The following is a 24,186-nucleotide window of genomic DNA, read 5'->3' on the forward strand; positions in this document are numbered from 1 at the left end:
CTGTCACCTACTTAGCAGAAATAATTGAGCCTCAGTGTCCCACAGTAGGACCCATGCCTGGAAGACGCAAGTTGGCTATGTTAGAAATAATTTTTCATGGCCGGGCGTGGTGGCGCACGCTTGTAATCCCCGCGCTTGGGAGGCAGAGACAGGAGGATCGTGCAGGTTCGAAGCCAGCCGCGCGCGCTGGCTTAGGAGACCCTGTTTCCAAATATAAAATGTAAAAAGAGGTCTGGGAGTGTAGCCCGGAGGTAGAAGGGCCTCCAGGAACCCCAGTACCACCAAAAAAAAAAAAAAAGAAAGAAAGAAATAATTTTTCATAGCATCAAAAAAGGACATGTGGTCAAAATTTGCTTGGCAAGGAGATTTTACTTAAAAGAGGGTGCTCCAGGTATTGTATTTGAGAACACACTGACAAAGAACCTGGTGGATCTTATATTCCCGATGCAAAGCTCCTCCTGCTTTGAACACCTGTTGGTAGGAGTTACAGCTTTGCATTCTTCATCAGGGAAAATAGGGGAGGGTCGGTGTTACAGGTGGGGAACTGCTCCGGGGACCCTGTTGGGCTCCCAGAACTGTTTCCGTGAGAGAAAAAGAGATGTAGCCACGGGTTCTTGTTCTAAACTAGGTATATAAAACTCTAGTTTGAACTCTTGCTGGAAGCTTAAATGAGTTTCTTATTACAAAGATGGAAAGATAGAATATAGATTAATACAGCCCTATACCCAGGGTAGTATAGGGGGGTGACTTGAAAAGAAGTCACTGAAGATTCCTGGATACAGAGTATTTTATAACCAGTCTTCTGACCCGACTAGATCCACCCTTTCTCCTAGATCCACCCTTTCTCGGGGCAGGTCTTTTGATAGACCTGCCCTGTCTCTGGCACAGACCCCACACCTTTTGTTACACTCCAAAATGTGTTAATTGCTTATCAGGAGTCTGGGATTCCCCCACATTCTTGAAGACATTTGCTTCTCTTAGACATGTAAAAAGACCCTAGGCTTTTGGGCTTCTTCTGTTCTCTCAGTAATTACCTTTGGTGCCTGGAAATCTGCAGCCCTTTCCTTGAAGCTCCTGGCTTTTTTCTACTGAAGTTATTTTCATATTTTTTTTGAAAATATTTCCAAATACTGATACATTAATACATTCTGACACCTCTTCCCAATACTGGTACATTCAGCATTTACAATCTCTTAGGAGACACTAATTTTGTGAAGAAACTAAATCCCTATCAAATTACAAAATGGCATTTTAAGTCAAACTATTCCTTTGACAGAAAAGATACAATTATATTCTCACAACTATGGGACAGGGGAGTACTGTGTGGTAAATTTTGAGCCTCTTTTCCTGGTAGTCTGGTGCACAAGTTCTCCTCCCTGCCATCCTCTCCTTGAATGAGACCTAGTAACACTCAAAAGCTCCAACAAAATCCTGCCTGATATGTTGCTGCCTCCTCCTCCTTTTCCTCTTCCTCCTCCTCCTCCTCTTCCTCCTCCTCTTCCTTTTCCTCTTCCTCCTCCTCCTCTTCTTCCTCCTCCTCTTCCTCTTCCTCCTCCTCCTCCTCTTCCTCCTCCTCCTCCTTTCCTCCTCCTCCTCCTCCTCCTCCTCCTTCTCCTTCTCCTTCATTTTTTTTAATGATGGGAATTGAACCCAAGGTCATTCTATCTTTGAGCTACACCCTCATCCCTTTTTGAAAATTTTAAATTTGAAACTGAGTCTTGCTAAGTCCCTGAAGCCAGCCTTGAACCTGTGATCCTCCTGTGTCAACCTCCCAAGTGCTGGGATTATAGGCATGCACCTTTTACTTGCAAACCACTCCTGGAGCCCAGGATCAAGCCATGGTCTTCCCTGCTCCTCACCTGGCTGCTGAGCCCTCTCCCCAGTGCTCCCTCCCACCTGCACCCCCTGGCCTGCATGACTCCCTCTCTCTCTAGGATCTCTGAGCAGAATAAACTTCGCATCCCTGAGCCTTCTTTCTTCCTCTCATGATTATACCAGACACCTCATTAAAAACATCTAATCCAGGGTGTATTCATTTGAGTCACCGCTCCATGCCAGTCTGGTATGGAGCTGTACCTATCCTCTGTATTTCTATCTTTTTAGTAAACTTCTTTAAATCTTAAAAAAAAAAAAAACATCTAATCCACTCACTCTGCCTCCTGGCTTCTCTTTTCTACAGATTCACGTCAATACTGCGCAATGACACTGTCCACTTCCATAGCCTGAGAACCAACTTCCCGTTCCAGTGAGTGGGAGGGGATCACGGGTCCTGAGTAGAGTCCAGTCTTAGATCTAGGGTGGGCTGCATGTTCTGGGATTCTGCTGCTTGGCATTGCCATCTGGGAAAACTGACTCAAGGGGTCCTCACTGGGGAGGAGCTGTTGTAAAGAGAGATAGGAGAACTGGGGCTCCCCTCCCAGGCTCCCCCCTAAGGACAGCGATCATGGGTAGAGGTGGTTGTATGGATGCAGATGGGAGAGGAAGGAGGAGTCAGGGGGGGCACCCCAGGCATGAATCTCAGAGGTCGAGAGTAACTAGGGGCCTCTGGGTAGCCTAGAGGTACTAGGGGCTCTGGACTGTGGCAGGTAGGAAGAAACTGGAGCAAGCCAGATGAGCATGCAAACTCCCTTGTCAGCCCAGAGTCGGGGAGCCTCGTCCACGTTCCCTCCTGGAGCTCCGTCCCCTGACTTTCAGGGGTAAGAGATGGCCTTTCTGTGGACCCCTCTTGGAGGTCATCTTATTGGAGATGCCTACTGAACTAGTGTTTCCTTTGTTTGTATCATTCCACTGGGTCCCTGCAACCCGTTTAAGCTCATGTCCTGTGTCCGGCTCTGCTCAGAATGACAAGAAAACACTCCCCATGCACTTTGGGCTAGTGTGATAATGTCTTCCCTGAGACACGCCCCAGGAGTTTGGCTTCCCTTGGCCCAGCCTCACTGCCCGGGCTGGTAGGGCCCCATCCACCATCTCCTTTTACTCTGATGTTGCTGCTAACTAAACCACAATGGCTCAGGAATCTGAGTCTATGCAGAAAAGGGCCAAGACGCAGTACAGGATATTCGCAGAAGGGGTGTTGGGGACACACTTTACAGCGCATGTTTACACCCTTGGGGTGCTTTAAACACAGTGAAAGCTGATTCTCTGGTTTGGAATGGCTGATGGGCGAAACCCCTGGCACCCAACACGGCTAGAGCCCAGTCGGCTGCCTGGGTCTTGGAGAACAAGTCAGAGGACACGGAAGCCTTGTCGTGAGCCATGGTTGCCAAGAAGCAGAGCGCAGATGATGCAGCTCGTGAACAAGCAATGCAGGGAGCCCCGGGGCTCTGGCCGTGCTGCCTTGCAGTCATCTGAGCAGCGGAGCCTAGAGCACCAAGAAGGGCTTGTGCTAGAAGAGGACCCTCGTAGACAGAGAGAGACCTTCACGAGTAAGCCTCCACAATGACCATGCGTCTACAGGACTCCGTGACCATGTGGGAGATGATTAAATATTTTTGCATCAGACTTTAGTGACTAAGTGCCAAGACTGCCTGCTGCCTCGGCATCTATGTGTTGAGACCCCACTCCACATAGTTAATCGGCAACAAGCCCCGAGAAGGAGGTGTCGTCTCTGGCCAAAGTACCCCCCACTTTTAGATACCCTTCATGACTATTATTTTCTTGGTAATGATTCCTTTTAACTCTCTACACGAATTGCTCCGGTGATGTGAGATCAGGACTATAAAAAGAGATTGAGTCCGTGAAAATAAATTCTCTAATAATTTGTCTAAACGCCCTTGGCTTTGCTCAATAATAATGAAAAACTGGCCAGAACTCAGATGCTGTGATAAGCATTCCAGCTGCAGCAATCACAAAGGGTCTCCGACCCTCATTCCTATCACTAATTTAGGTTAAGCCATTAACTCTCCCTCATTCCTATCACTAACTTAGGTTAAGCCATTAACTCCGGTAAGGTAGCTCAGTTCAAGGTAACTCTGTTTACCCTTGAGATCCTGCCTAGAGACAGAGACAATAGAGCCAAGGAAAAAGATTGTTGACTTTTACGCCCAGTATGAGCATTCCTGGAGACAGAGAGACTGGCCGCATGGTTAGGAATGAATATGACAAAATAAAGGACAGACATTCTAAATATATACGTATGAAGGAAAGGAAATACCATAAGAGTAAGAAAAGCATTTTTGCATGGAGAAGAGCTTATCATAAGAACGTCCCAACTGGGAAAGAAAGGAATTAGAAAGTTAGAAGCAGGTTGCAGAGAGTTTGTGACAGGGAAATGGATTATTAAAGATGGATAGGCTTTTAATAGGCTTGTTGTCTAAAGAAGAGTGCTCAGCAGTTAAGGAAATACATCTGACAATTAAATCCAAGAACTTTGTGGTGTTATTTGTGGTATTTTGTCTGCCAAACTGTGTTGTGAGTTTGCTTAAGCTTTCAGATTTAGGAGATAAGATGCCAACACCTGAAGAAACTCTATCGCATCCACCTGAATCACCACATCTCCCCACACTTGCTATATGAAATGAGCCCAAAAGATGGAAAGTTCCAAGAAAGTTAAAGAAGATTCCCCGAGAAGTCTCCAAGCCTTGGGCATGCCTGTTTCTTTTGGGAGGTCGCCCTTTGGAACTGCTTATCTGCAAGACCTGGGAAAGAATCGGAGTTAATCTCTCGAAGGCCAACAGCCAGCTGAAGGACTAGTTTTATTACCTTTGTTTACATGTCATTCATTATTATTTCACAGTGATCGCATTTACTCCCTTTTCTCTTATTAACTTTACTGGTGAAGGGTATAAATTTTTCGGGGTTTCTGTAATAAAGTGTCATTGGCTCAAGAAGCCTTTGTCCACCTCAGGTTCTTTCTAAAGCGTCGTACCTAAAAACTTAAGGAATTCATAGAGGGGAAAGAATTGCTGCAGATAAGTTTCTGCAGAACTTCACCTGCCTTTTGCCCCATCTTTCTGAGGATTTGACCGGGAGCGGACAATTACGACCCGACTGAGTTTAGTCTGCGACAACTAAGACTCTGTCCAGGGAGATATTTGCACAATGTTTTGGTTCATGACACTGAAATACCAAGGTTGGGAATGTGCTCCCCCCTATCCATCCCTTCTCCATAAAACCACAAATTAATCATCCCCTAATCTGTCTGTGTCTACTGAAGCCAATGTATCTCAATTTTGACTCTTTGCTGCCTTTGTACATATAGAATTGGCCTTATCTAGCCGAGCGTGGTGGCGCACGCTTGTAATCCCAGCACTTGGGAGGCTGAGACAGGAGGATCACACAGGTTCGACGCCAGCCTCAGCTACTGAGTGAGGCTCTCAGCAACTTAGTGAGACCCTGTTTCCAAATAAAATATAAAATGGGTCTGGGAGTACAGCCCAGAGGTAGAAAGCCTCTGGGTTCCACCCCCCGTACCACCAAATAAAAAAAAAAAAAAAAAAAAAAAAGAATTGGCCTTATCTGTTGCAATAAAACTCATTTTCCCCGTGGACAGTTTAGAGACAAGAAAGAAGAAAGAGACAAGAGGCAGATTGAGTGTAATTTATTAAGACAAGTTGCTTTGTATATAAAATATGCCGATGTAGTGGTAAAACGAGGGCATAAATAAAGACATTCAGAGGCATATGAGGAGGTAGAGCATTAACTCTCTTGACTGCATTGGGTTGAGGCTATGATTTGAATAACAACTGGCAGAGAAGACAGTGTGTATACTTTGGTGGTTACTAAGTGGGGCAGGGTCATGGAAACCATGGGAATGTCCCAGGGCTGGGGTCCTGCTTGTGACCTGTGAGCAGGAGGGAACAGACGGAAAGAGGAAGCTCATCCATAGCCCTTACCTGGAGCACAAGCCCAGAGCCTGGCCGGCCGCCTAGCAGCAGCACTGCCTTTTGCAGCCGCACTTTTGCTGGCAGCAGCACTTCTGCTGGCAGCAGCCCTTGCCGCAGCCGCAGCCGCAGGAGCCGCAGCCGCAGGAGCGGCAGCAGGTGCGGCGGCAGCAGCAGATGACGGGGGTGCTGCAGCAGCCCCCACAGCAGCCGCGGCAGCAGGGGCAGCAGGACGTGCAGCAGCCCACCCGGTAGCACCTGCACGTGGTGCAGCTCCCACAGCCTCCGCAGCCGCCGCAGCCACCGCAGCCTCCGCAGCCGCCACCGCAGCCTCCGCAGCCGCCACAACCGCCACCGCAGCCTCCGCAGCCGCCACCGCAGCCTCCGCAGCCACAGCAACCCATGGTGTCAATAGAGAGAATTCAGGTGAAGGTAGATGGAGGACTCAGGAGAGGACAGGAGGTCTGATGCTCCCTGGCTGGGGGCCCTTAAGTACCCCCTCTGGGGGGAGAATTGACCACTCAGGGCCACTTCCCTGTTGTTGTTATGCAAATATCTACAGCAGAATCTCACATGGGCTTCTGTGTACTTCCTTTCTGGGTCCTTCTGACTTGATAAACTTGCTAAATTTAGATTTTACTTTTCTTTTTAGAGCTACTAAAATAGGAGAAAGCCATTCCTTCTGTTTTGTTTCTCTTCTCTCTCTCTCTCTCTCTCTCTCTCTCTCTCTCTCTCTCTCTCTACTAGAATTTTCCTGAGTTATTCTTCTCAGTCTTATTAGCCCAGAGCTAAGATTTTTTTCCCCCTACATCATATATAACTTTTTTTTTTTTTTTTTTTTTTTTTGGTGGTACTGGATATTGAACCCAGAGGCACTTTACCAATTCAGGTACATCCCCAGACCCCTTCCCTGGTTTTTGAGACAGGGTCTCACTAAATTACTCAAGAAGGCTTCAAACTTGCCATCCTCCCTCCTTAGTCTCCTGAGTAGCTGAGTTTACAGGGCTGAGCTTCTGGGGCCAGCGTATAACATTTATTAACTTGTAGAACATCCCTTTAGCCAGAAGAGAACATTTTGGAAACTGAAAGGGAAAACACCAATCCCAGGTCATATCATTACATCCGAGTCGGCGGCATCCTCTGGATAGTTCTTTTTCCCGTAACATGAATGAAGATCTGATTTAGAAAAGGCGCCTGCACTGTTAGGGGCTGTAACTGAGCACGCTTCTGTGTGTCAGCAGACAGCAACACACTCCAAGCAGAACATCCCCGAGTCACTAGCCGACCTCTGCCATCTCAGCCTCAGAGGAGGCCTCTGCCATCTCAGCCTGTTACCTAAGAAGGACGACCCAGGAGGTGTGTTTCTGACAGCTGCCTGGCGTCCAGGTAATCACGAACCAAGAGGCCCCCAGTCCCCATGGATCCGTGCGGGGATAAAATGGGCTGGTGGCTGCGGGTTCAGCCTTTCTTATTTTTCATTCCTTTCTCGAAATATGTGCTTTTCTGCCATGTAACACAGGGGTTCTTGACAGCTGTGACCTTGATCTTAGACTTCCCAGACTCCAGAACTGTAGAGAGTACATTGATGCTGTTTGTTTGTTTGTTTGTTTGTGTTTGTGTGTGTGCACGTGTATGCGTGTGTGTGTGCATGTGTGTATGTTTAGTATTGGTATTGAATCCAAAAACATTCAACCTCTGAGCTATACCCCCAGCCCTATTTCATTTTTATTTTAAAACAAAGTCTCACTAGGTTGATGAGAATACTAACAGCCTCATTTATCTCTGAGGCTGTCTGAAAACCTGTGATCTTCCGGTCTCAGCCTCCCAAGTACTGTGATTTTTATTTTACTTTGAGACAGGGTCTAAGTTGGTACTGGGGATTGAACCCAGGGACATTCTTCTTCTGACCTATATCCCTGGCCCTTGTTTTATTTATCTGGAAACAGGTTCTCACTAAGTTTCGAAACATCTTACTATACTGCAGAGGTTGGCTTTGAACCTGCAATCTTCCTGTCTCAGCTTCCCCAGTACTAGAATTACAGGTGTGAACCACTGGGCCCAGCTGTTCTGTTCTTTATCAGTTTCTCTCAGGTACCCTGATATAGCAGCACAAACTGGACTAAGAATAGAAGTAGAGGCAACAGGAAGTGTGCCCTCTCTTTTTGAGCTGGGCTCTCCATCGTCTCCTGCCTCGTCAGCAGCAACTGGTCCTCAGGCCTTTAGACTCCAATTGGGACTTATGCTCCTCAGCTTCCCCGGTTCTCAGGCCCTCTGACTTCCACTGAATGACATCTCTGGCATTGCAGACAACAGATCATGGGATATGTCAGCCTCCTTAGTAATTATGTGAGCCGATTCCCACAATAAATCTCCCCTGTGTGTTTATACATGTATCTTGAGGTTCCATTCCTCTGCAGAACCCCACCCACAGCCGGAAATGATGCTATGCTCTGGATTCTTGACACTGAGCTTTCTTTAGGTAAATGTTTAGTTATTATAAAAGAAGTCTTAGTGACAGCTTCTCTGAGAATGCAGCTCTGAATTCCTTTGCAAAAATAGACAGACAAGCCAGGTGTGGTGGCGCACGCTTGTAATCCCAGCACTTGGGAGGCTGAGACAGGAGGATCGCACAGGTTCAAAGCCAGCCTCAGCTACTTAGTGAGGCTCTCAGCAACTTAGTGAGACCCTGTTTCCAAATAAAGTATGAAATAGGTCTGGGAGTGTAGCCCAGAGGAAGAAAAGCCCCTGGGTTCTACTCTCAGTATCACACACACACACACACACACAAAAAAAAAAAAAAAAAAAAAAAAAAACCAGAAATAAAGTGGGTTAGTACCACAGCAAATCCTGCCTGCCCTTCTCTGGCATCAGTCATTATGGTTTGTGGGTGAACTCTTGTGCAAAACAGTTCATTTCTGGTTGACACTTTTTCCCCCAAATTTTGATATGTAATAATTTTCTTTGAAGGCTTGATAATTTTTCTTCCTTATTTCAGAGTAAAGACAACTAAATTGCTTAAATAACTACATTGGAAAGTGCTCAAGGAAAAGTCTTTTTTCCACACCATCATCTGGTATTTATGTCCAATTTTCTAATCTGCAGGGTTTATCTGTTTTCATTTAAAACAGATAAGCTGGGCATGGTGGCATACGCTTGTAATCCCAACATTTGGGAGGCTAAAACAGGAGGATCGCAGTTCAAGGACAGCCTCAGCTACTTAGTGAGCCCCTTTGCAACTCAGTGAGACCCTGTTTCAAAATAAAGAATAAAAAATAGGGCTGGGGGTATAGCTCGGAGGTAGAATGACCCTGGGTTCCATTCCCAGTACTACCAAAAAAAAAGAAGAAGTGTTAGAGATGTGGAAGCCAGTGGGAACTATGATCCATGTTTCGGGAAAGTGGTTGATGACAGAACCAGGACTCGGGTGTGAGAATCAAAATGGAAGGGCTTTTTCAAGCTTTGGCCAGATGGGCCATAGCCCCCAAGGCTGGATTAGTGAAAGGAGAGAGATGAGCTGGACACGTGCTGCTCCCAGGGGACATCACTGCGGGAGAGAAAACAGGGCCATCCTAGTCGTAACAACCAGCCTTGTGCTGAGTCTCCTACTTCCATACTTGCGTGCAGTGCTCAGAATTGAATTCAGGGCCTTGAGCCTGCGAGACAAGTGCCACGGATCCGCGTTGAATGTACTGATTGGTTAGCTGATAAATCGAGTTACTTGACATTATTCACTACGAGGGCCCTCTCACCTCCTCCCAGGCCCTCCTGCCCTATTAGCCATGATTCTGGAAGTCCACAAGGTGGGCTCAGTGTGCTCACAAGCCCACCCCTCTCTGCTACCCTGTGGGAAATCACTACAGTTACCCCACATACAAAACTAGGCTTCTCTATAGATCCCACTAATGACACTTTTGCTTCTTTTTTGAAAGATTTTTTTAAACTAAAAATCGAAAAAATAGCATTTGGCAGTGATCCAAATTCATTCAGAACGTATCAGCATTCATATTTACCTATATGTGGGCGGTCAGCTCAGCTTGGCCTGTGGCAAACAGCAATCCCCATCTCTCCAGTCGGGCAACCCGTGAAGCCCAAGTCATTGGAAACCATCAGGCATTCCAAGGTGCCTCCCCTTCGTCAGTAGCATATGATCCTGCAAAAAGCAGGGCTCAGACGCATGAGCGTGCCTGTTAAAAACAGCCAGCTGTCGCTGTCCTAAATACACCGAGGATGCTACTGGGTGCAGCTACCAATTAACTTCCTGCTTCTGTTTCTATTGTGAAAGATAAACATCCCAGCAAAATCCCACCAAAACAACGTCATTTGTTAAAGGCAATATGAGTAACACAAAGAAATCCAAGTCTAAGTTACTGCAAACTAATGAGCCAGATGAGAAGTCACTGTGGAAATTAAAGATGAAAAAGGAATGACTTAAATTATGGTCCAATAAAAGGAAAGTTGTCTGAAAGTCACGGTGGGTGAAGTTTCAGCAGCATATTAGGCCTTCTAAAAGAAGTGGCAGATCACTTCTAATTAAACAATTTTTTTAAAAAAAGGTTTTATGAAGAAGACAGAGTTTGAGCTAGGTCTTAAATGGAAACCTGGCTTTGTGTAGGTAAGCAGAGAAGAAAGATGCCCAGAGGGCGCAGGATGCAGGCTGGGATCATCCTTCGGGAGCTGATCCTCCGCCTCCAGAAAGATGTGACCTGATCCTTCCGTACATTAATTCCCTAATGGAAATAGCATGCTGGCATCATAGAGTTACTGTGAAATATGCGTCATAGGTTTACTATGAAGTCTGCATGTGATGGTGCATCGCAAACACTTAGAAGAGAGGCTGGGACACAAATAAGCGTTAGCTGTTGCTAGCCTTTCCAGGTAAGCTACCCACTACGAAAGAAAGTCAAGAATGTATTCAGGAAACAGAAAGGAAAGTAGTTTGCACAAAGGAAGGCAGTGGGAAGATCATTCAAGAGAGTTAGTATATATTCAAGCTAGAAATAAATTTGAAACTAGTTATGAGGTTTGGGGCCATGCAAACTTTTATATATTTCTTTTGTAAGTGAATTCTACAGCATGGGGAAAATGGTATTTCGGGAAGATGTATCCGACGGCAGCTTCTAAGACAAAGATGAAAACGCAGAAGCAGGCCAGTTGGATGGCTCTAGGTAGGGAATTTCATCCCCATTCAAAATCCTCGAGCACAAGCAGTCTTACTGAAATTTTTATCACAATACATTGCACTAATGAGTAAGAATCATTCTCCAAGTGAGAGTCATTCTCCAAGGCAATAGCATTTGAAACAGAAAGACAAGCTGAGCGTGTTCTCGCTATCCCCAGCTCAGCACCAGCAGGAAGCACTGCATTCCCCTGTGCTAGGTATCACACGCTTCTATATTTAAAGAAGCTATTCTGGGATGGAGGGATAGCTCAGTGCTACGGAGCTTGCTTAGCATGTAGGAGGCCCTGGTTCGACCCACAGAAATACACACACACACACACACACACACACACACACACACACACTGTGCTGCTGTATTTACTAGTCACATTTTATTCCCACTCAACAAATCAGGTTAAACCTTTGGCAATAAATGTCTCTTTGACTGGCTGTGGCAGATGAATCTCCTGTCCAGGTCTCCGGAGGAACCCAAAGAAGGCTGTCTGAGAAGGGAGGGTTTGTAATAAATATATCTACTACTTACTTGTAGTTAACAGTTATGGCAGAGGTACGATGTGCTCAACACGTGCTAAACGCTTAGAAATGAGACAGAGACCACAGCAAGGAGCCAGGCAAGTTCTGCAAAGACAGGCCACCCAGCCGGGAACAGTGTCCTCAGGGCCAAGGACACTCGGGCTGGTGGTGGCTGGTGCCAGACACATGCGGGATCTCTCCTTTGGCACAGCACTTTGGCCTTTGTACAGGAAACACAGCAGCCACACAATCATAACTTGGGTCTTTACATTCGTGAACCTCCCTTGCGGCTGTTGTGTTCCACTAAAAATGCCTTCATCCACCGTCAATATTTGACTCCTTAGAGATTCAGGTCAGCGGCTATCCACTCCCGCTCACTGCTGTAGAGACTGGCCTCCCTATTTTTCCCCCTCTATTTTGGTTCTATCTCCAGGCTGTATCTCCATTACATTAAAACAGAGGAAGGGGAGAACAAGAACAAAGAAAATGGTGTTGGGTAGCGAATAAAGGAGAGACCAGAGGGGACCAAGATCGGCCAGTGCCACCTGAAACACTTGGCAGGCATAGCTGTGCCCCTCAGCCCTGCCCTTCTCTGTGCCCACTCATCCCTGGACTCCCCTCTTTCTGCAGGACTACATCCAACTGTCTCCCCTTTCTCCAGATGAACGCCTCCTCCAAACTCTTCCCTCTGGGAAGGTGGCACTTCCGACCACAAAGTCCACAACACTGCACGGATCTGCCCAGCTCTGCTCTTGCCTTGAGCCAAGAGTGGGGCGAGTACGCATGCTCGAGACCTTACCCCATCCCGCCGTCAGAGGCTGGTCCTCCACCTGTGCTTTCAAAGACATCCTTGTCCTTTTAAACCTCCTTTCTCGTGCATTTTCTTCTTAAATTCTTAATCCCCGCTGGACATCTACGAGGTGCGGCCCATTCTCAACATTACAAACAGAGCAATGAACTCCCCAGCTTTCTAGACCCTTCTCAACAGCTTCAAAACCCTTAAGATGATGTCTCTCCTACCTCCAAATATGGAATCTTCTATTGAGCCCAGTCCTCCACCAGCTACTGCCTTTCATTTCTCTGCACTTGAAGAAGAAATTATCAAAAATAGAATAAAGCCGGGCGTGGTGGCGCACGCTTGTAATCCCAGCGCTTGGGAGGCTGAGATAGGAGGATCCCGCATGTTCGAAGCCAGCCTCAGCTACTTAGTGAGGCTCTCAGCAACTTAGTGAAGACCCTGTTTCCAAATAAAATATAAAAAAGGTCTGGGAGTATAGCCTGGAGGTAGAAAGCCTCTGGGTTCCACCCCTAGTGCCACCAAAAAAAAAAAAAAAAAATAGAATAAAGTTCCCTTTCGATGACAAAAATGAGAATGGCTACATTTTTTAAAAAATGGAGTTTGCATTGCTAGCATGAATGTGGGACAGGGCAATTAGTAAGGTATGCATAAGATTACACACAATAAAAATATGTGATTATATCATTTAAAGATAATTACTAGGATACCCACATTCATAAGAATGAAACTAAAGCCCTATCTCTCATCAAATAACAAAAGTTAACTCCAAATGGGATTAAAGATGTAAATGTAAGACCTGAAACTGAAAAAAAATAGAGGAAAACACAGAAAAAATATTTTAAGAACCTTGGTATTTTGCAGGCAGCTGTCAAGTTAAAAAAATTTAAATCAGTGTTTTCAATAGAATTGCAATGGGTTTTATTAATGACTTTGGGAACAATTAACATCTTTTAGACATCGAGGCTTCCTATCCATGAACCTACTACCTTTCTCCACTTATTTCTTTTTTTATGTCCCTCAATAGAATTTAACAGATTTCTCCATAAAGATCTTGCAGTTCTTTAAAATTATGTGCTGTCTATTATAATTTCATTGGTATTTTGAATGGGTTCTTTTTTAAGTTAAATTCTCTTTCTGGCATATAACAATCTCTTTATTTCTGAATATTGTTTTGGGGGGAATTTTCCCCCTCCAGGACTTCTTGTCACCTCTAATGTATTGATGTGAACTGGTTTATTTTATTTATTTTTATTTTTTGGTGGAACCCAGTGGCTTTCTACCTCCGGGCTATACTCCCAGACCTATTTTATATTTTATTTGGAAACAGGGTCTCACTAAGTTGCTGAGAACCTCACCAAGTAGCTGAGGCTGGCTTTGAACCTGTGCGATCCTCCTGTCTCAGCCTCCCAAGCGCGGGGATTACAAGTGTGCAGCACCACGCCCGGCGATGTGAACTGTTTTAAATGGTGGCATAATAGTCAATATACCTTGCCTTACTGGGCTTTAAAATCCATTGTGTGTGTGTGTGTGTGTGTGTGTGTGTGTGTGTGTGTGTGTGTTCCTGGAGATGGAATCCAGGGGCTTTCTGCCTCCGGGCTATACTCCCAGACCTATTTTTATATTTTATTTTGAAACACAGTCTCACTAAGTTGTTGAGAGCCTCACTAAGTAGCTGAGGCTGGCTTCGAACCTGCGCGATCCTCTTGTCTCCCAAGTACTGGGATTACAAGCGTGCGCCACCACACCCACCTAAAATCCACTTTAATAGATACTCCATATACCTAGATCATTACTTCTGGAGGGAGACTGAAGACAATGTGCGTATCCAGCTATCCACGCTAGGGCGAGGCGACTTCCCTCTGCTGGGGCAGCACTGGCCTGTGACGGTCAAGGGCGCTGGGTCTCCTCGGCTGAGGTCATCGCTACTAACCAAAGGACTTGTACTCTCAGGCAGACAAGACAGAAAAAAAGAGTTTTTTACTAAATATTTCAGAAAATTCTGATCCCATTGTTGAACTAGAAGGAAATCTATCTACAACCAAACCAAGAACCACGTTGTACGTGCTCTGGAGGAAGCACCCAACAGGAAATTCATGTCCACCTGAGATACTGGACAAAACAACAGCAAGGAAGTGGACATGTGCCAAGCCCCCTGCGGAGTATTTAAGGACCCCTGGCAGAGGGCAGCATCAGCCCTCCTGTCCTCTCCTGAGTCCTCTGTCTCCTCTCTTCACCTGAATCCTCTCTACTGACACCATGGGTTGCTGTGGCTGTGGAGGCTGCGGTGGAGGCTGCGGCGGCTGTGGAGGCTGTGGCTGCAGAAGTTGTGGAGGCTGCGGAGGCTGTGGCTGCTGCGGCTGCTGCGCCCCAGTGATGATCTGCTGCTGCAGCCGCCCCTGCTGTGGCTCCTGCGGCTGCGGCTCCTGCGGCTGCGGCTCCTGCGGCTGCGGCTCCTGCGGCTGTGGCTCCTGCGGCTGCGGCAAGGGCTGCTGCCAGCAGAAATGTGGCTGCGGCTGCAAGAAGCAGTGCTGCTGCTAGGCGGCTGCAGCCCCTGGTAGCACTGCTGGGATGCCCTGGTACCTGGGTAAGCCTTTTCCAGTTCTCCCCACTTCTCTTTCCCTGACCTGGAAGACGCTCGTGTTCATTCAAGGGCTGTCAATCTGATTCCCTCCTCTCTGTCACATCACAAGTCCATAATTTCAGAATATGGGTGGATATCGGTGTGAACCAGAAGAGCCATAAAAACCAGAGAGGCTCGAGCTGCTGGGAGCCAGTCGCACGTTTAACAAGTAGAAGGTGGTGCCCTACTTACTACCTTCTGTGATTTTCTGAAATTCTTTCACCCTGCCTCACCGCCCGTACCTTTTCCCTTGTACCACACATCCCATTACCTGCCGTTCCTGCTGTATTCTTCCACCCAGGACTCCTGTAACCCTGAAAACTAACTACAGACTAATGTGCCGTGATCGAGGAACGATGATCTCTTGTCTACATTCCATTTGTGTTTTATAAATTCACCCAAGTTCAATAAAGAAATCCTTGTTGGAAAGAATTTCTCCTACTGTCAGATTCATTCTTTTAAGATCAATGTCCTGCAGAGATGCGCCGGCAGGCCCAACACTCAGCAAACCACTGTGCACACGCAGGAGCGAGTTTCAGAGCAGACTCAGGCCTTACATATCCGTGCGTGTGTTCCCCGTCCCAGTGTCTGTGACATTCGTTTCTTTGAAGTCAATGAAAATGTTATTCTTCTCTCCCCAGATGCCTGCATCTCACCTCCAAGGGGGAGGGCCAAAGGTACATGAACCCAATTGGGCTGTTTCTGTGCCAGAAAACAGCAGGTGTTTTGTCCCAGATCAGCCTAACTCACCCCTGAAAAGAATAATCTTAAGACAAATGCCATGTACTTTCAGTTCTGCCTTGATTTCCCCCCCTTTTCTAATCCCAACTAGACATATATGGCCTTAGAAACAGAATACTTATCATGCAGACAGATTTTCCAAAGAGGCTGTGACCAGATCAGACAAGCAGGTATTTCATTCAGGTGAGGGGAAAAGGAATGAGAGATTAGCTGCACACTGACAACACAATGTACAAATAAATTTAAAACAGTATTATTTAACAACTGCTCACCAGAATGAAATACGCGCGTGTGTGTGTGTGTGTGTGTGTGTGTGTGTGTGGTACTGGATGTTTCATCAAGCAGTATCCTACCTCTGAGCTATACTCCTAGCCCTTTTTATTTTTTTATTTTTAAACAGGGTCTCACTCACTTACTGAGTGCTGGCTACAAACCTGTAATCTTCCTGTCTCAGCATTCCAAGTACTGGCATTACAGGTGTGTGCCACCATGCCCAGCAAAAATAAAACAATGGAGGACAAATCGAACATAATGTGCAAAATCTGTATCAAAATTACAGAATTCAGATGAAAGAAATTGAACACCTAAATAAATGCAGGAATGTATCGTGTTTGAGAATTGGAAGTCTCAACATAATAAAAATGCAAGTTCTCTTCAAACTGATCGAAGGGTTTAGAATAATTCTAAAATTCACGCCAGGCGTGGTGGCGCACGCTTGTAATCCCCGCGCTTGGGAGGCGGAGACAGGAGGATCGCGCAGGTTCGACGCCAGCCGCGCTGGCGTAAGAGACCCTGTTTCAAAAATACAAAATAGGTCTGGGAGTGTAGCCCGGAGGTAGAAGGGCTCCCAGGAACCCCAGTACCACCAAAAAAAAAAAAAAAAAAAAAGAATAATTCTAAAATTCTAGCAAAACCTTTTGTAGACAGAGATTAATTTATTCTAAAATTTATACAGGCCTTTACTCCAAGTAAAACAAATTTTTAAAGAAATAAAGTGAAAAAATATGCATATATTAATCAAGACAATGAGGTATATATAGAGAAAAAGAAATAAAGACCAATGGGACAGAATAAAAGACCCAGAAATAGACCAAGACACAATTCCTGCATGATTTCATTTTGAAGAATAGACTTACAACATAGATGCTACAGCCACTGGAAGTCCACAGGCATAATAATAACATAATAATAATAATAATAATAATAATAATAATAATAATAATAGTTCAACCTTACATCTTATACAAAAATTACCTCAAAATTAATCATGGGCATGGAGGCACACACTTGTAATCCCTGCGCTTGGGAGGCGGAGACAGGAGGATCATGCAGTTTCGAAGCCAGCCTCTCTGGCTTAAGAGACCCTGTTTCCAAATAAAATATAAAAATAGGCCTGGGAGCCAGGCGTGGTGGCGCACGCTTGTAATCCCTGCGCTTGGGAGGCAGAGACAGGAAGATCGCGCAGGTTCAAAGCCAGCCATGCTGGCTTAGGAGACCCTGTATCCAAATAAAAACCTAAAAAAATAGGTCTGGGAGTGTAGCCCGGAGGTAGAAGGGCTTCCAGGAACCCCAGTACCACAAAAAAAAAAAAAATAGGCCTGGGAGTGTAGCCCAGAGGTAGAAGGGTTCCATCCCCATTACCACCAAAAATAAAAAATAATAATAATAATCGTGGATTTAAATGCAAAAACGTAAAACTATAACTTTTAAAAGAAAATATTTGAGACTCACAGTTAGGTGAAAAGTTATTAGATTTGACACCAAAAGCAAGAACCAAGAGCTGTAATAGAAGAAATCGATAAACTGGATCCCATCAAAATTAGAAAATGCCAAGACTGGGCATGGTGGTACACACTTGTAATCCCAGCATTCGGGAGGCTGAGACTGGAGGATCATGGTTCTAGGCCAGCCTCAGCTACTTAGTGAGGCCCTTTGCAACTCAGTGAGACCCTGTTTCAAAATAAAGAATAAACTGGGCGTGGTGGTGCACACTTGTAATCCCCGCACTTGGGAGGTGGAGACAGGAGGATCGCGCAGGTTCAAAGCCAGCCATGCTGGCTTAAGAGACCCTGTTTCCAAATAAAAATGTATAAAAAATAGGTCTGGGAGTGTAGCCCGGAGGTAGAAGGGTTTCCAGGAACCCCAGTACCACCAGAAAGAAAGAAAGAAAGAAAGAAAGAAAGAAAGAAAGAAAGAAAGAAAGAAAGAAAGAAAGGGAGAGAAAGAGAGAGAGAGAAAGAAAGAAAGAATTTAAAAAAAAAAACTAGGGCTGGGGTGTAGCTGGGAGGTAGAGTGCCCCTGGGTTCCATCCCCAGTACCACAAAAAATGAAAAGAAAAGAAAATGGCAAGAGACATAGAAATGATTTCACAAAAAAAGATATATATATATGACACTCTCCTTTAATCCCAGTACTTGGGAGGCTGAGACAGGATGCCAGGTTCAAAGCCAGCCTCAGCAACTTAACAAGGTCGTAGCAACTTATTGAAACTATTTTCAAATAAAAAAGTAAAATAGGTCTGAGGGTGTAGCTTGAAGGTAGAAATATCCCTGGGTTTAATCCCCAGCACCACAAAAACTAAAATAAAAAATAAAAAGAGGATACATGGCAAACAAATATGCACATAAAAATGTTCGATACCATTAGACACTAGGTTGATGCAAATTTAAGATGCAATGAAATATCACTACAGATCGATAATAATGTTAAAATAAATAGTAATGCTGATGAGGATGCAGAGAATCTGATCCCTCATCCATTGTTAGGGGGATGGACAAAGATAGAGCCGTTCTAGGAAAGTATACGGTGGCATTTCACAAAGTCAAATATATGCTTACCATATGATTCAGCAACTGTACTCGTGTACATTTATCCCAGAGAAATGAAAAATAATGCTCACACAAAAACCTTATCCATGAGTGTCTACAGCTGAACAGTACGAACAGCTTAAACCTGGAATGGAAGCAGGCTGACATCCTCCAACAGGTGAATGGCTGAACAAACTTTGGTATATCCAGCCATCGAGAATCACTCGGCCGTAAAGAACAAGTAATGACACAGAAAACTTGGATGATCTCAAAGGAATTAATACTGAATTAAAAATAAAACTATCTTAGAAGGATATAATCTCCTGTAACACACACACACACACACACACACACACACACACACACACACGCGCGCGCGCGCGCGCACACACGCACGCACACATGCACACACACCATACTACTTTATAACCCCATTTACATAACATTTTTTTTTTGAGAAACTGGAAATAGAACCCAGGGGCATTCTACCTCTGAGCTACACCCCCAGCCCTAACTTTTATTCTTTATTTTGAAACAGGGTCTCACTGAGTTGCAAAGGGCCTAAGTACCTGAGGCTGTCCAAAAACCGAGGTCCTCTTGTCTCAGCCTCCCGAATGCTGGGATTACAAGCATGTGCCACCACGCCCAGCTACATAACAACTTCAAAATGATAACAATACAGAAATGGAGAACCACTGGGTGGTTACTGGAAGTGGGTGGCATCATGAGGTGGCTTTGTGAGAAGCTATTCTGTACCTTGACAATGAGGATGGTCTCACAAATGCACATTTGTGGGAAGATTGCGCCGAAGCAAATATTCGCAAAGGAGCGCTTGCAAAGCTGGTGAAACCTGAACACGCCAGTCACAGGGCTGTCAGCTTCTCATTGTGACGTTGCACTATAGTTACGCAAGATGTTACCATTGTGTGTGTGTGTGTGTGTGTGTGTGTGTGTGTGTGTGTACTGGGAATGGAATCCAACTCAGGAGTATTTTAACTCTCAGCTACACCTCCAGCCCTATTTTTTTTTTTTTTGTAGTACTGGGTATAGAATCCAGGGGTATTCTACCTCCAAGATACAACCCCCAGTGGGGTTTTTAATTCTTTATTTTGAAACAGGGTCTCACTGAGCTGCAAAAAGCCTCACTAAGTACCTGAAGCTGTCCGTGAACCACGATCCTCCTGTCTCAGCCTCCCAGGTGCTGCAATTGCAAGTGTGCGCCACCACGCCCAGCTTCCTACTTTATTTTTTTTATTTTGAAACAGAATGTCAGTAAGTTTCTGAGGGCTTCACTAAGTTGCTGAGGCTGGCCTTGAACCTGCAATCCTCTTGTCTCCACCTATCTAGTACTGGGATTAAGGACATGCACCATCACACTTGGCTACCTCAGTGTTATTTCTTAATATTGCACACAAATCTACAGTATCTCAAAATAAAAAGTTTTTTTAAAATAAATTTTGAAAGTCATCAAGGTGTGTACATTAACACGGCATCCAGGGGAAGGGAGATGCTGCACTGCCATCCCTCCTCCTTCCCTCCAGCCACCCTCCTTGCTTAGCCTCAGCTCTGACCATCAGTGATGGTTTTAAATTTGCCTATACTCACTCTGTCGGGATTGCCCTGCCTTCGTCTCGTGCACTTACGATGTCTCTCTCTTTCACAAACACCCCCTTCTTCTTCCTCCAGTGCCATCAACCTCTGCGACCAGCCACCGTCTCTTGCCTGAATAAGAAGCATCACCTCTCCATGGTCTCTCTGCATCACTCTTACTCCTGCTAAATTCCTCTTTCCACAGGGCAGCTCAGGTTGGACCACATCGCACCCAGCAGCGGCTCCCTCCTCCCATGGAGGGAGGCCCCCTGGAACCACCTGGTCAACCTCGCCTACCAGCCACGCCTGCCCTCTTCCCAATTTCTCAAACACACGAAGCTTGTGCCTTCCTTCACATCTCCATCCTCATGGTTCCCTGTGCCTGGAAGGGTCTCTCCAGGTCTTTGCACAGTTGACTTCTGTATCATGTTCAGAACTGAAATTAAATATCACTTTCTCTGAGTCAGCTTTGCTGACCCCTCAGTGTGAAATTATCCATAAGTGAGCCTACTCTGTCTGCACACACCTGGCAGTTGCTTATCAGTTGGCCCTTGTTTACTGCTCCCTCTCCTCCGGGGATGGGTGAAGGCTCTCTGCCCATCTACCTGATCAATGCTGCCCTCCTGGTACCTGCAATAGGGCCAGGAGCATAAGCAAGAAATGCCTGTTGAATGAATAAAGGAAAGCTCTGGGCATCTTTCGCCCACCAGCTCTGCTCCTCCTGATCACTCACAATTACTCCCCTGGCTGTGCCAGCATCTGCCCTCTACATGCTCGGACCCCCGTGTTGACAGTATAAGACCTGTGCCTGTTTACAAGGCCCTGAAGTCCTTAAGGGCAGGGACCACGTGGTTTGGGTCTCCAATTCCCAGGCCTTTTCACAGTAGACAGCATCAATTAAAATTTGATGAGTGAATGACTTCACCCTCTTACCAGGGGATGACACCAGCTGATCAGGTCACCACTGATCCATTTAAAGCCATTTAGGAGGCCAGCGGTGATGGGTATCGAACAGTGTCTTAGATGAGGCAATGGGTCCAACATGGAAGACCTAATTAAATATGCGGCTGTGCCTGTTTCAGGCTTCTGGCTGAAGACATTCTGAAGGTAGAAAACTTACAAAATGAACAGCAAAGCAAAGAACCCAAAGCACAACTGTTTCTTCTGGAAATATTTGGAGTTGAGATTAAAAAAAGAGCACATCAGCTAAAACAACAGGAAAAGAAAAGGCTCATGAAAACAACCCAATGAATTTAGTTTGAAATAAAATGGGTGGTTTCCGAAAGGAAGGGATGGGCGAGTGACCTCCAGGGTCCACCAAGGTTCCGGGAGGTCAGCAGCAGGTGACGGAGACCTGAACAATTGCACTATCCTGAAACATTCCGTTTTTAAAATCCCTGCTGGTGCTTTAAAAAAAAAAAAAAAAAAAAGACACTAAGGTGATTGCCCTTGTTCCTGTAGAGTTTTGGTTGTTATTGTCAGTTTTGTGGCTTGCTAGAGGAAACTATAATCAAATGCAGACAAAATTGAGCTTAAAATATGACAAAAAATAAATAAAACCAAGTCAACTAGTTAGGCAAAGAACAGAAAACTTTGGCACTAAAGAACCCCAAAATATCTAACCAACATGGAGCCTTCGCTATGCTCACTAGCTAATCTGTCTCAACCGGTTTTGAACAGGCTGAAACGGAGAGACTTTCCCGCCAGCTGCCGCCCACCTGGCCTGCATCTGCAGACATCGTCCATGCGATGCCCAGGATGGAGTTGCTGGGTAGCCACACTGGCCCCAAGGGGCAGCTCCTTTGTTCTGTTCAACCACCAGCCCCTTGATCCTGGGGCCAAAGTTTTACCAGCCAGACCAAAGCAAGAACAAAGAGATATATCTGTTCCCTGCGACCTGAGGTCTTCAAAATGGCTTTTGACTATTCTTTTTTAAGGAAGATGTTAATGGATATTCTTTTTTCTTTGAATTATACTGACACCGAGCAGAATAAAGAATTAGAAAATAAGAGCCATTGAAGAGAACATAAAACAGGTGCCTGGGCAACACTGCTAACCCAGCAGGCAGGACACAAACCCTCATCAAACAGATCTGAGAGGTAGAGGATATGAAAACTCTTACCCAGAATAACCAGCTTGGAATTGTTCATCAGGCTGTGGGAATACTCTGTGGGACGCTATAATTACCACTGGCAGCTCCAGGAAGCCTTTTGAGCTTAAGGTCAGAACAGAGCCTTGTGGTTGCAAGGGTGAAGGGCTGGGACGGCTCGGGAGGACGAGGCAGAGGGATGGCGGCCATGAAACAGTGCAAACTGGTAACTGACAGGATAGCAGAAAGCGTTCAATGCAGAAGACCCGTTTCATTATCTGTCCTTTACTTACCATGGTGGCAACTTGGAATGAGAGTAATGGGCGCAGAGGGTGGTGCGAGCTGACCAGACTCTCTGCCCTGCTGTCCGTAGTCCCTAGCCCGCTGGAAGCCTGTTTCTTTCCTTGTAAACATTGGTGGTTCAACTCTCCCAAGGGCCCCTTCTAGCTTTGAAATTCTCATGTGAATTTAAAAAAATACACAATGATCCATGTTAACTAAAAAGGTATGCTCAAGACTTATGTGTATTAAGGGAATTATTGATTTGTCTAAAGAGGGCAGGAGCAGTTGTTTTTACTTGATCTAGATTGAAGATTTCATTTTTCTTAACTTTGTACATACAAGGAAGGTTTATGAAGTGCTTTCAGTTGAATTTATTGTCCTGGCAAGAAGCCAGGCAGGTAATGCTGAAACTCTAATTTTAATTAATATAAACACAGAGGCCTAAATCTTGTTTGTTTATTCATTCGTTTGTTTGTTTTTTTATTTATTTGGGGGCTGGGGCTGGGGATTAAACCCAGGGGAATTCTACATCTAAACTACACCCCCATCCCTATTTTATCTTTTATTTGGAAATGGTCGGCCTTAGTTGCTGAGGATCAAACCTGCTGGGATCCTCCTATCTCATTCTCCCAAGAACTGGATTCATAGGTGTGTGCCACCACACCTAGCCTCAAATCGTATTCCTTTTTTTGTGTGTGTGTGGTACTGGGGATTGAACCCAGGGGCATTCTACCTCCGAGCTACACCCTCAACTCTTTTATTTTTAGTTTTGAAACAGGATCTCACTGGGTTGCTGAGTCTCACTACTTGCTTAGGCCGTCCTGTAGCCTGTGATCCTCCTGTGTCAGCCTCTCAGGTACTGGGAGTAGAGGCATGTCCCACCACACCTGGCTTTCAGATCTTATTCTTAAAAAATGAACCCAAACCCGAGACAAATTTAGACTCTAAGCAGGAAAATGCATAAAAATAAAAGCCCATCTTAATAATTAGGAATGACTAAATAAGAGTCCAGTGATAATAAACCCTTATGGAGGGCATACATACATCCATTTCGTTTAAATCTGATAACAACCATGAGATCCACATGATCAATATGGTCCCAAGATCAAGATGATCCGCATTTTACAAATAGAAAAGTAATATTTTGGGGAGATTAAATAAACTGCCAAAGATGTAAGCTTGTTGAGTTTAGGAGTTGGGAGATTTGAATCCAGATTTGAGAAATTCTCCAGCCATCTTCTTAGTTAGGCAAATGCCCTCGAGCCCAGAAACCGGGCGCTGGATTAAGCCTAGCACCTAGGCCTTTGTATATTTTTAGCAGGGATTGCTGGCATTGTTATTTCTCTCTGGTTAAGGCTAATTAAAGAAATGAATAAAAGACAACCAAACTCTTGATTTGGGCCATGCCAGCTTACCATTACTTAAGAAATGATATCAAGTTCTTTCTAAACTGGGGCATTTTTCCAAGTGTGCCTTGGCTCTGAATCTCCTGTAGTTTTTTCCACCTCCATTTATGTGTGTGTGTGTGTGTGTGTGTGTGTGTGTGTGTGTGTGTGTGTGTGTGTTACTAGGGATGGAACCCAGGGGTAATCTACCTTTGAGTGACACCCCAATCCCTATTTGTTATTCCTTATTTTGAAACAGGGTCTGAGTTGCAAAGAGCCTAAGTAGCTGAGGCTGTCCATGAACCACGATCCTCTTGTCTCAGCCTCCAGAATGCTGGGATTACAAGTGTGCACCCCCA

At 45.3% G+C, this 24,186-nt stretch overlaps 2 protein-coding genes across 2 annotated transcripts; one reads left to right on the top strand and one right to left on the bottom strand.

Annotated features, from left to right (window-relative positions):
* Nucleotides 1-5,866: 5,866 nt before the first annotated feature.
* LOC308258515 (uncharacterized protein) lies at nt 5,867-6,226 on the bottom strand (the record flags this gene model as incomplete). The annotated part of the gene is made up of 1 exon (XM_080689145.1): nt 5,867-6,226. One exon carries the CDS (start codon nt 6,224-6,226, stop codon nt 5,867-5,869), a length of 360 nt encoding a protein of 119 aa, XP_080545271.1.
* Nucleotides 6,227-14,569: 8,343 nt separating this feature from the next.
* LOC308258519 (uncharacterized protein) lies at nt 14,570-14,851 on the top strand (the record flags this gene model as incomplete). The annotated part of the gene is made up of 1 exon (XM_080689149.1): nt 14,570-14,851. One exon carries the CDS (start codon nt 14,570-14,572, stop codon nt 14,849-14,851), a length of 282 nt encoding a protein of 93 aa, XP_080545275.1.
* Nucleotides 14,852-24,186: the final 9,335 nt, after the last annotated feature.

This window comes from Muscardinus avellanarius (genome assembly GCF_963383645.1).
Source record: "Muscardinus avellanarius genome assembly, chromosome: 2".
NCBI classification, from domain to species: domain Eukaryota; kingdom Metazoa; phylum Chordata; class Mammalia; order Rodentia; family Gliridae; genus Muscardinus; species Muscardinus avellanarius.